At 41.7% G+C, this 13961-nt stretch overlaps 1 protein-coding gene across 1 annotated transcript in view; it reads right to left on the bottom strand.

Moving 5' to 3' along the window:
• Nucleotides 1-13961, bottom strand: part of LOC149462408 (uncharacterized) — a 138507-nt gene that overhangs the window by 61348 nt on the left and 63198 nt on the right. Inside the window, exon 9 of the mRNA XM_089676913.1 lies at nucleotides 11401-11503. Coding sequence (XP_089533039.1) covers nucleotides 11401-11503 — 103 coding nt within the window. The remainder of the gene's footprint in view (nucleotides 1-11400; nucleotides 11504-13961) is intronic.

Below are 13961 nucleotides of genomic sequence, written 5' to 3'. Positions count from 1 at the left end.
CTTTCAAACCATAGGCTTGAATGATCAATTAGCAGATCCAATGAGAAATTGTTGCCTTGGATGCTGCTTGCACCTTCCTAGGCCCCTCTATCTGCACAAATAGAGCATCTGACCTCCTGACCTGTGCTGTTGCCTTAAGAAGACACTTACAGCATGTACCACATCCAAGGTATGCAGAGATCTTTCTCTTGCTGACTGTGGCCTAGAAAATAATAAAGGCAGAACTGTCCTGAATGAGATGAAAGCTAGAAACCACCTTTGGTAAAAAGCACAGATGAGGTCATACCACCACCTTATGTTGCAAAACCATAAATGGTTCTCTGCAAGATAGAGCGGCCAGCTTGGACACCCTTCTCGCAGAAGTGATTGCCACTAAAAAAAAAAAACACCTTACGAGTCACCAGGACCAGTGGAATCTCTCCAATCAGTTCAAATGGTGGCTTTTGCAACAGCCCCAAAACAAAGTTCAGGTCCCAAGGACACAGAGGCAACCTGACAGGAGGAGCCATATGCATCACTCCTTGTAAAAAAGTGCAGACCAAAGAGTGCAATGCAATGGGCATCTGGGAAAAAAAATTAGCTAATGCTGAAACCTGGCCCTTAATGGTACCAACAGCCAAATACTTATGCAACCCTGTTTGAAGAAACGACAGAATCCTGCCAAATCACATACTTTCATGGGTGCCATTTGTGAACCTCACACCAAGCAATGCAAGCCTTCCAGGTTCTGTAATAAATGTTCCTGGAAAATTCTTTTAGCACCCAACATGCTGAGAATGACAGAATCCAACATTCCCCTATCCTTCAGGATCTGGATTTCAATAGCCATGCTGTCAAAATTTAGTGACCGTAAAGCTGGGTGCAATATAGGACCTTGAGACAACAGGACTGGCTAATACGGCACGGCCCACCTACTGCCATCTTCACTATGTCTGCATACTAGGTACTCCTAGGCCAGGCTGGAGCAATCAGTATCACCGGAATAGACTCCTCCTGAATCCTGCGTAAGAGAAGCGGCAGCAGCTGGATCAGAGGAAAGGCATAAATATCAGTGAGAACTGGTTCCAAGGAATCACGAAGGCGTCTACCACCGATACGCGAGGGTTCCTTACCCTGGACACAAAAAGACAGACCTTGTTGTTGAACCTGGATGTCAATAGATCTACATCTGGGCAATCCCATTTCTGGCAGATTTCCTTGAAAACATCAGGATGCAAAGCCAATGCCCATGGAATCAACTGCCAACGACAAATAAACCGCCTGCCAATTTTCCACACCTGGAATGAACATTGCTGACAGACCTGGAACATATCTCTCTGCCCAGGTCAGAATGTATTTAACCTTCTGAGCACCTCGACACCTGGTACTGCCCTGGTGGTTGATGTATGGGACTGCTGTGGCATTGTCGGACTGAATCCTTACAGGCCAACCATGAAGCCTGGATGCCCAATACCTCAGAGCCAGCCTCACTGCTCAAAGTTCCAGGACATTAATGGGAAGAACCCTTTTGCATGGCAACCATGTCTCCTGAACTTTGGCCTCCTCCAGAACGGCCCCCCAAACTAAAAGGCTGGCATCGGTGGTTACCAAATTCCACACCACTGGCCGAAAGGATCTTCCACTCTCCAAATTGTGAGTTATCAACCACCAATTCAAGCTCTGCTGCACCTCTAGAGACAGATATGCAGTAATCCAGGGCCCAAATCTTTTTGTTCCAAACAGACAGAATGTACCTTTGCAGCAGTCTGGAGTGGAATTGAGCTTAGGGTTTAGCCTCGAACTAGGACACCATCTTCCCCATCAACCTCATATAGAGGCGAATTGAAGGATAACTCTTGGTCTTCAAAATGCAAATCTCTCCCTGGAGGCAGAAATACCTTTGCCTGAACCATGTTTAGGACCATCCCCAAATACTCTAGGCTCTGCACTGGTTCCAGGGCCGACTTATTGAGCTTGAGCGCTCAGCCCAGCTATTCCAGGATCTGCATCGTGAGGACCACATCCTGCTTCAGATTCCGCACCAACCGATTTCTGAGCAAGAGATCTAGATAACCTGTTACTGATACTCCCCGAGTTCTGAGTAGCTGCAACACCGGAGAAAGAATTTTTTTGAAAACTCTGGGAGCCGTGGCCAGCCAAAATGGTAGTGCTATGAACTGGAAATGCTGAGCTCCTACTGAAATATCGCAAAAATCTTTGGTGAGGAATGAATATCGGTACATGCAGGTATGCGTCCTCGATGTCTATGGATGCCAAAAAATCCCCCTCTTGTAGGGAGGGCAGTACTGACTGAACCAATTCCATACAAAACATCGGACATTTACGCCCTTTGAGAGCCAAACTAGGCCTTACATCCCCATTTGGTTTTGGGACTGTAAAAAGGTAAAACCCTGAAATTTTTCGCCTGCTGGAACCTGATTGATCACACCCTGAAATAAAAAAAAAAAATAGGCAATCGAATGTCTGAAAAGCGCTTTTGTCTGAATTTATTGGTACATTTGATCCTAGAAACTGGGGAGAGGGAAATACCCGAAAATCTAGCCTGTACCCCATGGAAATCATGGAAATGACCCATTTGTCGTCGATTAGAGCCCTCCATGTGGCCACAAAATTCAAAAGCCTCCCCCACCTGAACTAAAGGGGGCACCCCTTCATAAGGAGGCAGACCTTGGATCCGTCTTTTGCACCCAGTGCCTCCTTGGGTTTCGATTCCAAGATCTACCTCTGGAGGCTGGGACCTGTGTGGCGCGAAATGACTGCCTGGTAGATGAGGGCCCAGTAACCAATGCCCCTGACACCTTAAAAAAACTCTGTGCATGTGCACTGATAAGAGGGCAAGTGAGAAATTTGCTGAATGGAGTCCTTAAGAGCATCAACCAGAAACAAAGCCACCCAATCCTCGGCGTGACATGGTCAGAAAGAATCTGGCAAATGCCAATAGCTGCCACAGCTGGCTGTGCGGCAGAACCTGCCAGGGAGAAGGAGGCCTTAAGGAGATACTCCAGCTTCTTATCCTCTGGGTCCTTGAAAACTTGTACAATATCCACAGGATACGTTAAAGATTTATTCAGGGATGAAACAGCAGCATCCACTTCAAGCAACCCCCATTTCTTAAACGTTTGTTCCATGGGGTACAAGAAAGAAAACCCTCTTTGGTGAAACAAAAACCCTGTCTGGGTGATCCCAGTCAGCATACATAATTTGCTCCAGAACAGGATGCACTGGAACAGGCCTGAGTACTCTGGAAAACTTCAAAGAGCCTAGGGAAGAAGTAGTATCCTCGGGTTTCTATCAGAGGTAGCTCAAATCCAGACCTTACCATATCAGTGAGGTGCTGGACTAAAAACATCTGAGATGGGAGGCAGAGGCCGCTTGCTTCTGCTCAGGCTGCAAAGCCTCAGACAGAAATTCTACTGCCAGACCTTCCTCCAGCTCATCCTCAGGCTCCACTCATTCCTTTCCTTATCCAGCGAGGCTTGGGAACCATCCATTTTGGTTGACAGCTTTCCGAATGGGCCCAATTAAAGTCCCCGATTCTCTAATGGAACCGTTCTGGACTTTCAGGTATGCTCCAAGAGCACAGCAACACTCTGTGACCATCCACTTACAGAAACTGAAGTACCTCCTGTATAGGAGGGGTTATATAGGTGAGGACCTCATCTCTGATTGGTCGGCCAGTGTCCATTCACCTATAGGTGGCCTATAACCTACATATTCATGAATAGCCTACTCCGTGATGTAAGATAAAGAAACAAACAATGTAAGGGGGGAGGCTTTTATTTAACGTAATAGTAACAAAAAAAAAAAAAAAAAACCTAGGTTAAAACATATTGGCCCTATAAAAAGATCATCAGCTAAAGCCGGTCACAAGTGACAGGGGGAAGGCACTGTACTAAATACATTAAATTTGTATGAATGAAAAGGAGGAGTATAATAAACAAGACAGTAAAGTTAATAACACTGTATTGAATGCAACCTTGTGGCTGACAGAAATTAAAAACAAAAAACCACAACACACAAGAAAAAGAATGAATAAAATCACCAGAAACAGCTGGCTTGCACCAGAGAGTTCACAAAGAACTTGGTCATGTCATAGCAAATAGCAGACCATTATTCCTAATTTTTAAAGGACAGCTTACTGACTGGAATAGTTCTGGCAAAATGGAGAAAAGCAAACATTACACCAATATTTAAAAAGGGCCAGGAATATACCTGAAAACTACGGCCAGTCAGCCCAGCATCAATAGTATGTAAACCATTTGAATATTAAAAAGGACCATATCCAATACTTTTCTTATGAAAATAGCATCATTAGTAACCAACATGGATTTATGAAAGTGTGTTTTTTCCAGGCAAACCTATTAACAATATATGAAAAGATGAACAATATTTGGAGAGAGGAAGGCCTGTGGACATAATGTATCTGGATTTTGCTAAAGCATTAGATATTGTATCCCATAAAAGCTTAAAAAAACTTACAAATTGAGGTCTTTTAGCATTGAGGATATTGTATGTACCTCTGGACAGAATAGTCCTAATTACAATAGAGGGGTGGGCAGCTACATGGCAGATGAGATTTAACAGTGAAAAATGTAAAGTAATGCACTTGGGAGATAAAAATATGAGTGCAACTTACTCACTAGGGGGAGAAACTCTGGGGGGGAAAAAAATACAGAATGGAAAAGGATCTGGAAGTCCTAGTAGAGCCCAGATTCAGCAATAAATACAAATAATTATAAATAATTATAAACTAGTGCAATATCTTCATACACATAACGAATATATATCCCTGGTGATATAGTGAATACTTATATCTTTTAAACTGTGCAGAAAGTGAAAAAATACAATAATTAAATAAATAGTGATGCCACACTGTGAAATTAATGGCAAAAGTGTTCAAAATAATGTCACTCCATGCTGCAAATAGTGCTTTTCGTGTAAATCTTGACGTGACTCCCCTCAATAGCAGAAATGCCCCCTCACCTTCCACATTCGACCCTTGCGGGTCACAGAGCCTTTTTATATATATCTTTCTGTTTGATGTTCTCCACTGCCTCCACCGACCTTAATCCACCTCCAGGCAGTAAGTACCTCTCCAATTACTCCCCTCATGCACCGAACTTTGCCAGGTAAACCTCTCCTCCACTGCCACCTCCGACCAAGTTCCTCCTCTAGGCAGTAAATATCATCCAATACCCCTCACACAATGGACTCAGGCTCAGAGTGATTCATGTAAAACGATAAAACAGACCTCCATAGTGTAACATCGCTTTATTAAACCAATCCAATATAATTGAATATTGCACTCACATGTCCTCACGATTTTACAAGCAGTTTCCCATATGCTATGGGTGTATACAGGAGTCCCAAGATGGCGTCCGAACCCGGAACCGGAAGTACGTCACCCCTACGTCGACGCGTTGCGCCACTGTCACGTGGCTTCTTCAGGATACCGTATTGGATGGCCGCACTTCCTTTTAACTCCTCTACACAATCTACAAGGGGCGTGTACAATACCTCCATTTTCATGGAGCCCATTATACAAGGACAGCCGCGATCTGCCGCTGATTCCCCTAATTCCAAACTCTAAAAGGGCATAACGAATTACCCATATATACAAAAACTACATGGGGCATATATATTCTCTCGTGGGACCCCCTGTATATAGGACAATTAGCTAATAAATATAAACAACACCCCATAAAAACCTTTTATTACACTACATAGGTAAGTATATTAAACCCAAAAACAACCCCCATAAGTTCAATATTGTAATTAACATAAAACCCAATAAAAATCAGGGGATAAATCTACTCTTAATATTTCCCCTCCCACCTAGACACATCCATAGATATATCTAAATTCGTGTATATATATACACAAATATGCAAATATACACCAAAAATATTTCCATAAAAATTATAAAAATATATATAAAATTATAAAAAATGTATATACCCATATACATAAAACACCATTCCATAAGTAAATTTATTATTGTAATGGATTCCAATTATTTTGTATTATAATTAATTTGAAGAAATATTGCAAATATTAAAAACCATGTTCTAAACTACTTCTAAAAAATTCTAAAAACTGTAAAAGAGCTCCTGTATAGTACCCATACCACATGTTCACAGGAATGGAATCATATATAATATACAACCTAAACCAAATATTCTTAAAAATCATCTTAAAAATCATTAATGAAGCAATTAAGATCAAATTCAATGTTTAAGCCTCTAGGTGTCAGCGTTTGCATAAGGAAAATCCATTTGGACTCCGCCTGACTAATTGTTCTCACTTTGTGGCTCCCTCTCCAGTGCTTTTTATAACGTTCTACTCCCCAGAATTTCGGGCTTGAAATTCTGGGGAGTAGAACGTTATAAAAAGCACTGGAGAGGGAGCCACAAAGTGAGAACAATTAGTCAGGCGGAGTCCAAATGGATTTTCCTTATGCAAACGCTGACACCTAGAGGCTTAAACATTGAATTTGATCTTAATTGCTTCATTAATGATTTTTAAGATGATTTTTAAGAATATTTGGTTTAGGTTGTATATTATATATGATTCCATTCCTGTGAACATGTGGTATGGGTACTATACAGGAGCTCTTTTAAAGTTTTTAGAATTTTTTAGAAGTAGTTTAGAACATGGTTTTTAATATTTGCAATATTTCTTCAAATTAATTATAATACAAAATAATTGGAATCCATTACAATAATAAATTTACTTATGGAATGGTGTTTTATGTATATGGGTATATACATTTTTTATAATTTTATATATATTTTTATAATTTTTATGGAAATATTTTTGGTGTATATTTGCATATTTGTGTATATATATACACGAATTTAGATATATCTATGGATGTGTCTAGGTGGGAGGGGAGATATTAAGAGTAGATTTATCCCCTGATTTTTATTGGGTTTTATGTTAATTACAATATTGAACTTATGGGGGTTGTTTTTGGGTTTAATATACTTACCTATGTAGTGTAATAAAAGGTTTTTATGGGGTGTTGTTTATATTTATTAGCTAATTGTCCTATATACAGGGGGTCCCACGAGAGAATATATATGCCCCATGTAGTTTTTGTATATATGGGTAATTCGTTATGCCCTTTTAGAGTTTGGAATTAGGGGAATCAGCGGCAGATCGCGGCTGTCCTTGTATAATGGGCTCCATGAAAATGGAGGTATTGTACACGCCCCTTGTAGATTGTGTAGAGGAGTTAAAAGGAAGTGCGGCCATCCAATACGGTATCCTGAAGAAGCCACGTGACAGTGGCGCAACGCGTCGACGTAGGGGTGACGTACTTCCGGTTCCGGGTTCGGACGCCATCTTGGGACTCCTGTATACACCCATAGCATATGGGAAACTGCTTGTAAAATCGTGAGGACATGTGAGTGCAATATTCAATTATATTGGATTGGTTTAATAAAGCGATGTTACACTATGGAGGTCTGTTTTATCGTTTTACATGAATCACTCTGAGCCTGAGTCCATTGTGTGAGGGGTATTGGATGATATTTACTGCCTAGAGGAGGAACTTGGTCGGAGGTGGCAGTGGAGGAGAGGTTTACCTGGCAAAGTTCGGTGCATGAGGGGAGTAATTGGAGAGGTACTTACTGCCTGGAGGTGGATTAAGGTCGGTGGAGGCAGTGGAGAACATCAAACAGAAAGATATATATAAAAAGGCTCTGTGACCCGCAAGGGTCGAATGTGGAAGGTGAGGGGGCATTTCTGCTATTGAGGGGAGTCACGTCAAGATTTACACGAAAAGCACTATTTGCAGCATGGAGTGACATTATTTTGAACACTTTTGCCATTAATTTCACAGTGTGGCATCACTATTTATTTAATTATTGTATTTTTTCACTTTCTGCACAGTTTAAAAGATATAAGTATTCACTATATCACCAGGGATATATATTCGTTATGTGTATGAAGATATTGCACTAGTTTATAATTATTTATAATTATTTGTATTTATATGATTTGTGTATTCACTAGGTAATTATAAGTTGAGCGCTTCACCACTTATATGATTTGATTTCACACATCTTGCGGTATAAAGAACAGGTGATAGCAGCTTACTCACTAGGTTCTGTGGAGCGCAGGGGGATTTTTGTATTTTATTTCAGATTCAGCAATAGCATGCAATGCCAAGCTACAGTAAGCAAGGCTAGCGGACTATTAGCATAGGTTAAAAAGGGTATTTATTCAACAGGCAGAACTAGATTTCTACCACCTTAACCAGTTGTTGACCACATTATAGCCGAATGAAGGCTACAGCACAGTCCAGTTCTGGGAGGATGTCACATGACATTATCTCAGAACCGCGCACCCACCAGCAGCATGCACCCGGCACTCTCTGTGGTTGCTGTGTCCTTTGGACACAGCTGATAACATGACACAGTAAAGGGCCAATCAAACCGTGAGAAAAGTACTTCCAATAACCGGCAAGTGTGAAAGTAGACATCTACACTGATGATCAGGGCGCTAATCATCAGTGCCCCGATTATCAGTGGGCCCCTAAAAGTGCCCATCAGTGCTGCCAATTTGTGCCTGTCAGTGATGCCAATCTGTGGCAGTCAGTGCCTCCATGTCCATCTTTGCCACATATCAGTGCAGCCTCATCAGTGCCTCCTCAACACACATCAGTGGAGAAAAATTACCCATTTGCAAAATGTTATAAGACAAACTAAGAAAAAACTTTTTTTGTTTTCCCAAATTTGGCCTTTTATTGGTTTGGCAAAAATTAAAACACCCAATGGTTATTAAATACCACCAAAAGAAAGCTCTATTGGTGTGAAAAAAAATTATAACTTTATATGGGTCCAGTGTTGTGACAGCACTAAAAGCTGAAAATTGGCCTGGCCAGGAAGAGGGTAAAAGTGCCCAGTAGGCAAGCGGTTACAAAACCTTGGTTCAGCCACATCTTGAGTATGCCAACTAGTTTTGGTCACCAAGCCTGAGGAAGGATGTCCTTTAGCTGGACAGAGTCCAGAGAAGGGCAACAAAGCTAATAAAAAGGGGCTGGATAATTTCAGTTATGAGGAACAACAACAAACTTATACTTATTTTCCTTGGAGAAGTGGTGCTTAAGAGGAGATAGGATCAGCAGGGCCGTAGATTGTTTTTCCTGAGGATGGGGATCCAGCCTTGGGCACCTAGGGAACAATAATTTGACAGCAGGTCTGCCACGATGTGACAAATTGTGGGTGTGGAAAACTGCGCTAATAATGAGAGGGGCTTAAAAAAAAAAAAAAAAAAAAAAAACAACTTGACCCTATTCCAGGTGTACACCGCAACATATGTCAGTCCTTGTTGTACTCAAATGCGCCTTAATTACTGTGCTACAAGCGAGAGTCTAACAGACATGTACAAACTTCAGCACATTGATCTGTAAAATATGAAACTCTACAGAAGAATTTCATTAACAGTGACTGCTGAGCAACCAGCATCTATTGTATAATAACAAATAATGCAAGGGTCAGGAATATGTCATACTGCCTAACATATGCAAATTGCGTTTAGGCAGAACTCTACTGGTGGCAGCAAACAAATAAGGGTGGCTGAAGGCCACATCACACCGATTCACAGGAAGCTTTGTCATTTATCAACACATACAAAGCTGAAGGGTAGAGAGTGATGTTTTCCTACCACTTCAGTCAATTAGAGGAAGCCTTGTATTTGTTGATAAAATACAAGGCTTCCTGTGAATGGCTGAGCAGCGCCCAACCTGAATTTTTTTGAGTAGAAAGTCCCCATCCTGCTGCCAGAACACAGCGCTGCATACTGTACATAGGTGATGCTCCATACAGTTTACACAGTGCTCCCAGCAGGAACATCTCTTAATGATGCAAATAGTAAATATGGAGTTAGGCCTCAGTGACTGATTACTAAAGAGGTTAGTCTGTCAGGCTCTACAGAGGGGCTGAGCCCCAATTTTACTGACCCCTGGCCACCCATCTAATGTCTAAAATACAGCTGAAGGAGGTGGTTCACATGCCTCCTTCAGCCACAGAAAATTGATCATGGCACGTCAACATGACTATCAAACTCAATTCCATTCAAGTCAATAGCACCATGACACAATCATGAGCCAAGCCCCATTACAAAAGAATTTGTTAGTACGGAAGACACCAGTAAGCATAGACCTCCTCTCACTCAATACAAACCATTCTTCCAATTTACCCCATTAGCACCATTATAAACTGCCATGTGGTCTCCAGCCGCTTAGCCGCACACTGAAAAGCAGTTTACTGCAGATCACTTTTCAGAGCTTAGGCTAGTGTGAACCAAGCCGAATAACACTCATTGTACCCCATGTCACCCCAATTCCAGCACATTCACACCTCAGATCAGCCCCAATTCCTCCACCTGCAGACCTCAGATCAGAGTCAATTTCAGCACCTTCAGATTTAAAATAAGCCCAATTCCTGCACCTTCACACTACCCCAATTCCTTTAAATCTCAGATCATGTTCAATTCCTGCACCTGCAAAACTCAGATCACCTCAATTCCTGCACCTTCAGAATACTCAAAAGCCAATGCAGCTAGCCAATAAAAGGTGTCAAAAACAGTAGTAGGAATAAGCAGATTCCTACCCTCTGCCATTCGCATCAAGACTACGCGCTCATGCGAATGTAGCCTTAGAACAGGGAGCGAATATTTAAGAACAGGGGTTGGAAACTAGTTATCAAACCATGTTATAAAGTGTAGTGCCCTTTAAAACATCTAAAGTAGTGGTTACAAAGCCAGTTATAAAGCATTACAAAGCCATATATAAAAGGAGTACTTACAAAGCCAGTTATAAAGCAATACTCTCAAAGCCTGACATAAAAGGGAGTACTCAAAGCCAGTGTAAGTAATACTTAATAGTTGACTGAGTAATGCTTTATAGCTGGCTCTGTGTACTGCAAAGCCTTACTCACAAAGCCAATTCTAAAGCATTAATCACAAAGCCACTTATAAAGGGTTACTCAGAAAGTCAGCTATTAAGCATTACTCACAAAGCCATTTACTACGCAAAACTCCTTCATAGCTGGCTTTGTGTGCCCTGCTTTGCAACTGGCTTTGTGTGCCTTGCTTTGTAACTGGCTTTTTGTGCCCTGCTTAGTAAATAGATTTGTGTGTACTGCAAAGCCAGTTATAATGCATTACTCACAAAGATATAGAGGTGTTTTACTTAATTACTGGCATTGTGAGTGATGCTTAATAACTGGCTACTCGCTGCCTAGCAGTTTTGAATTAGAGAAACACTGTATTGAAGCCAGATGATATGCAGGACAGTAAAACAACTAGCATTTGTAAAAATGAGTAAGAAACATCAGCACCAATATGTCACAGCACAGGTTCCCTTGACGATTCAAGAAAAGAAAAGGATACTAACTGAAAATACATTAAGTCCATCCACAGCATACTTGTAGTAATATACATTAATGGCATTATAGCAACAGAGAATGATTTCTGCTTGATGGTTCTCTTCTACCTAAAAATTAGAAAGAAATATGCATCATAGTATTTTTATTTAGTACAGGGTTGCAGCTTTGACAATCTCCAGTTAATTAAAAAAAAAAGGAAGAAGGACAACACACACACACACACACACACACACACACACACACACACACACACACCTCTATGTCCATTATACAATGTGGTAGTCGCCCAAAGTGTATCGGTACATAAAACTGCAGATGTTCCTAGTGATGTTAACCCCATGACAGCACTTGTACATGCTATACACCATGCCGTCTATAAGCTGAACTCAAGCTCTGCATTGAAATCTTAGGAGATGAAAAAACTATATACAGTTTTATGTGGGAGAAGAGGAGCCTGAACATGGCGCCGAGTGGGAGATCAATGTGAGATCTACCGACACCAGGCGCACCCATAGTCCCGCCAGGAAGGAGAGAGAAAGGAGCTACCATTGCCGGTGTAGTAGGGACCTACCTAAGTGAGGGTAGGGTACCCTTCTGTGGAGCATGTCTCCTGAGGACCCAGGCATGGTGGTCTGAGCGGTGAGAGTGATGGAGCCGAGGTGCAGGAGAGCAGAGTGTCTTGACAGCCGGAGAGGAGCTCAGTGGACTCCGATGGTCAGGTGACCGGCCGCAAAGGAGTACTGGGAGAGGAGAGAAGCCGGCCGGCGTGCAGGAGCGAAGGAGACAGTGGATTTCCCCTCTCACATGCCGACAACTGGACACACACAGTGGGAGCCCCCCTGAAAGCCATTGGAATCTGGAGGGAACACTGAAGCAAGCAACCCCCCCCCCCCCTCCCAGGAGAGAATACGGGAAGCCTCCCAGAGTTGAGGAAAAAGGAGCTAAGAGGGTGAGAGCGGCATGAGTACTGGACGGTAATACCGTACGCGATAGTGATATTGAACTGAGCAATAAAATTGAGGGGGGGGGGTATCCAGGGGGCTACATTCAGGGGGTCTTATAAAAAGAAGAGAAACAAGGACTCCTAAGATAGATAAGACCCAAAAGAGTTGTGGACCCTAAAAACAGAGGTTTTCAGAAAAAAGGGGGGGGGGGGGAAAGAAGGATTTAAAAAAGGACACTTCTCAGGAGAGACGGAATTTTTTTTTTTTAAACTTCCAACCTACGCGGGTGCCGGAAAGGGAAGGAAAGGGGAAGAGAGGGCAGAAAAGAGAAAAAGAAAAAAGTTATAATATGAAGAATAAAGCAACAAAAAGGAGGAGGCCCAAAGGCCTCCCAAACAAGCTCAATTAAAAAATATAGTGCTCCAGACTATCCCTGGGAATGGCAAATAAATATCAGCCAAAATATAGAAGACAGAGATATAGAAAAAATAGTGGCACTGGAGAACATAGAACAAGAGAAGAGCTCACAATTGCCCACTAAAATAGAAATAGCAAAAACGTTTAAAGGATTAGAAAAATCCATAAAACAAGAAAATGGTGAAACTTCATAAAGATTTGGGGCAGGTACTATCAAGGGTGGAGGAGACGGAAGAAAAATTAAATAAACATGCCCAAGTTATAAAGGTCTCAAAAACGCATGACAGAAATGAGAAAAGAAAGAAATCTGCTATATAAATTGGAAGATCAGGAAAACAGGGATAGAAGACGCAACCTAAGGATACAAGGTCTCCCAGAGATCCCTCAAGGAGAAGATTTGAAGGAAACAATATAAAAAATGTTGGATATAATAATGGACAGATCTGCAACAGAGCCTCTTAAAATTGATGGAGTATATAGAATAGGAAGACTCCAACAAGAAGGCAGAAAGGGAAATCCGAGAGATGTAAATTGTACAATTTCATTACTATCAAGATAAAAGGAAGGGCAGTAATAAAATATGGTGAAGTAAATATACAGATTTTTGCTGACTTAGCAGCGGAAACATTAATTAGAAGGAGAACCTTGAAGCCATTACTAGAACAAATGAGAAAGCAGAACGTTAGATATTGTTGGGGATTCCCAGCTTGTTTAATAGAATGGAAAAACGGTCATTCAGCAAGATTGAAGTTTCCTGAAGATTTGAGAGACTATTGTGAGAGACTTAAGTTGCAGAAAATAGTTATTCCTGGAAGGGAGGAAGGAGAAAGGGAGATGTGGGATATGGAAAAAGAGAGGTGGCAGGCAGCCCAAAGGGGGAATAGAGAGTAGAAATAATAATGGTTGAGAGGGAGAAGGAGGAGTGGAGGTGTGTTTTTTTTTTTTCTCTCTCTCTCCCCCCCTTCTATTTTGGTGGGAGGGAGTGATACAAATTTTTTTTTCTTCTCTCCTCCTTCGCCTTTCTCCCGGTTATAGAGTTCCTAAAATATGGCGGGACATAGGGGATGGGATATGCAAACTGGAAAGGTGTGCATGATCAGAGCTCCACCTTGAGGTTAAATCAAAGGTGGGATTAGGACCACAAATGATTCGTAGGCAAACTAAAAGCATAAAAAAAGGGATGGGGAGGGACGAGAGTAGGGAG

This window comes from Staurois parvus, unplaced genomic scaffold, assembly GCF_062004578.1.
Source record: "Staurois parvus isolate SC_StPar_1 unplaced genomic scaffold, SC_StPar_1.0 ptg000175l, whole genome shotgun sequence".
NCBI classification, from domain to species: Eukaryota; Metazoa; Chordata; class Amphibia; order Anura; family Ranidae; genus Staurois; species Staurois parvus.
This window is presented reverse-complemented; position numbering and strand designations above follow the sequence as displayed.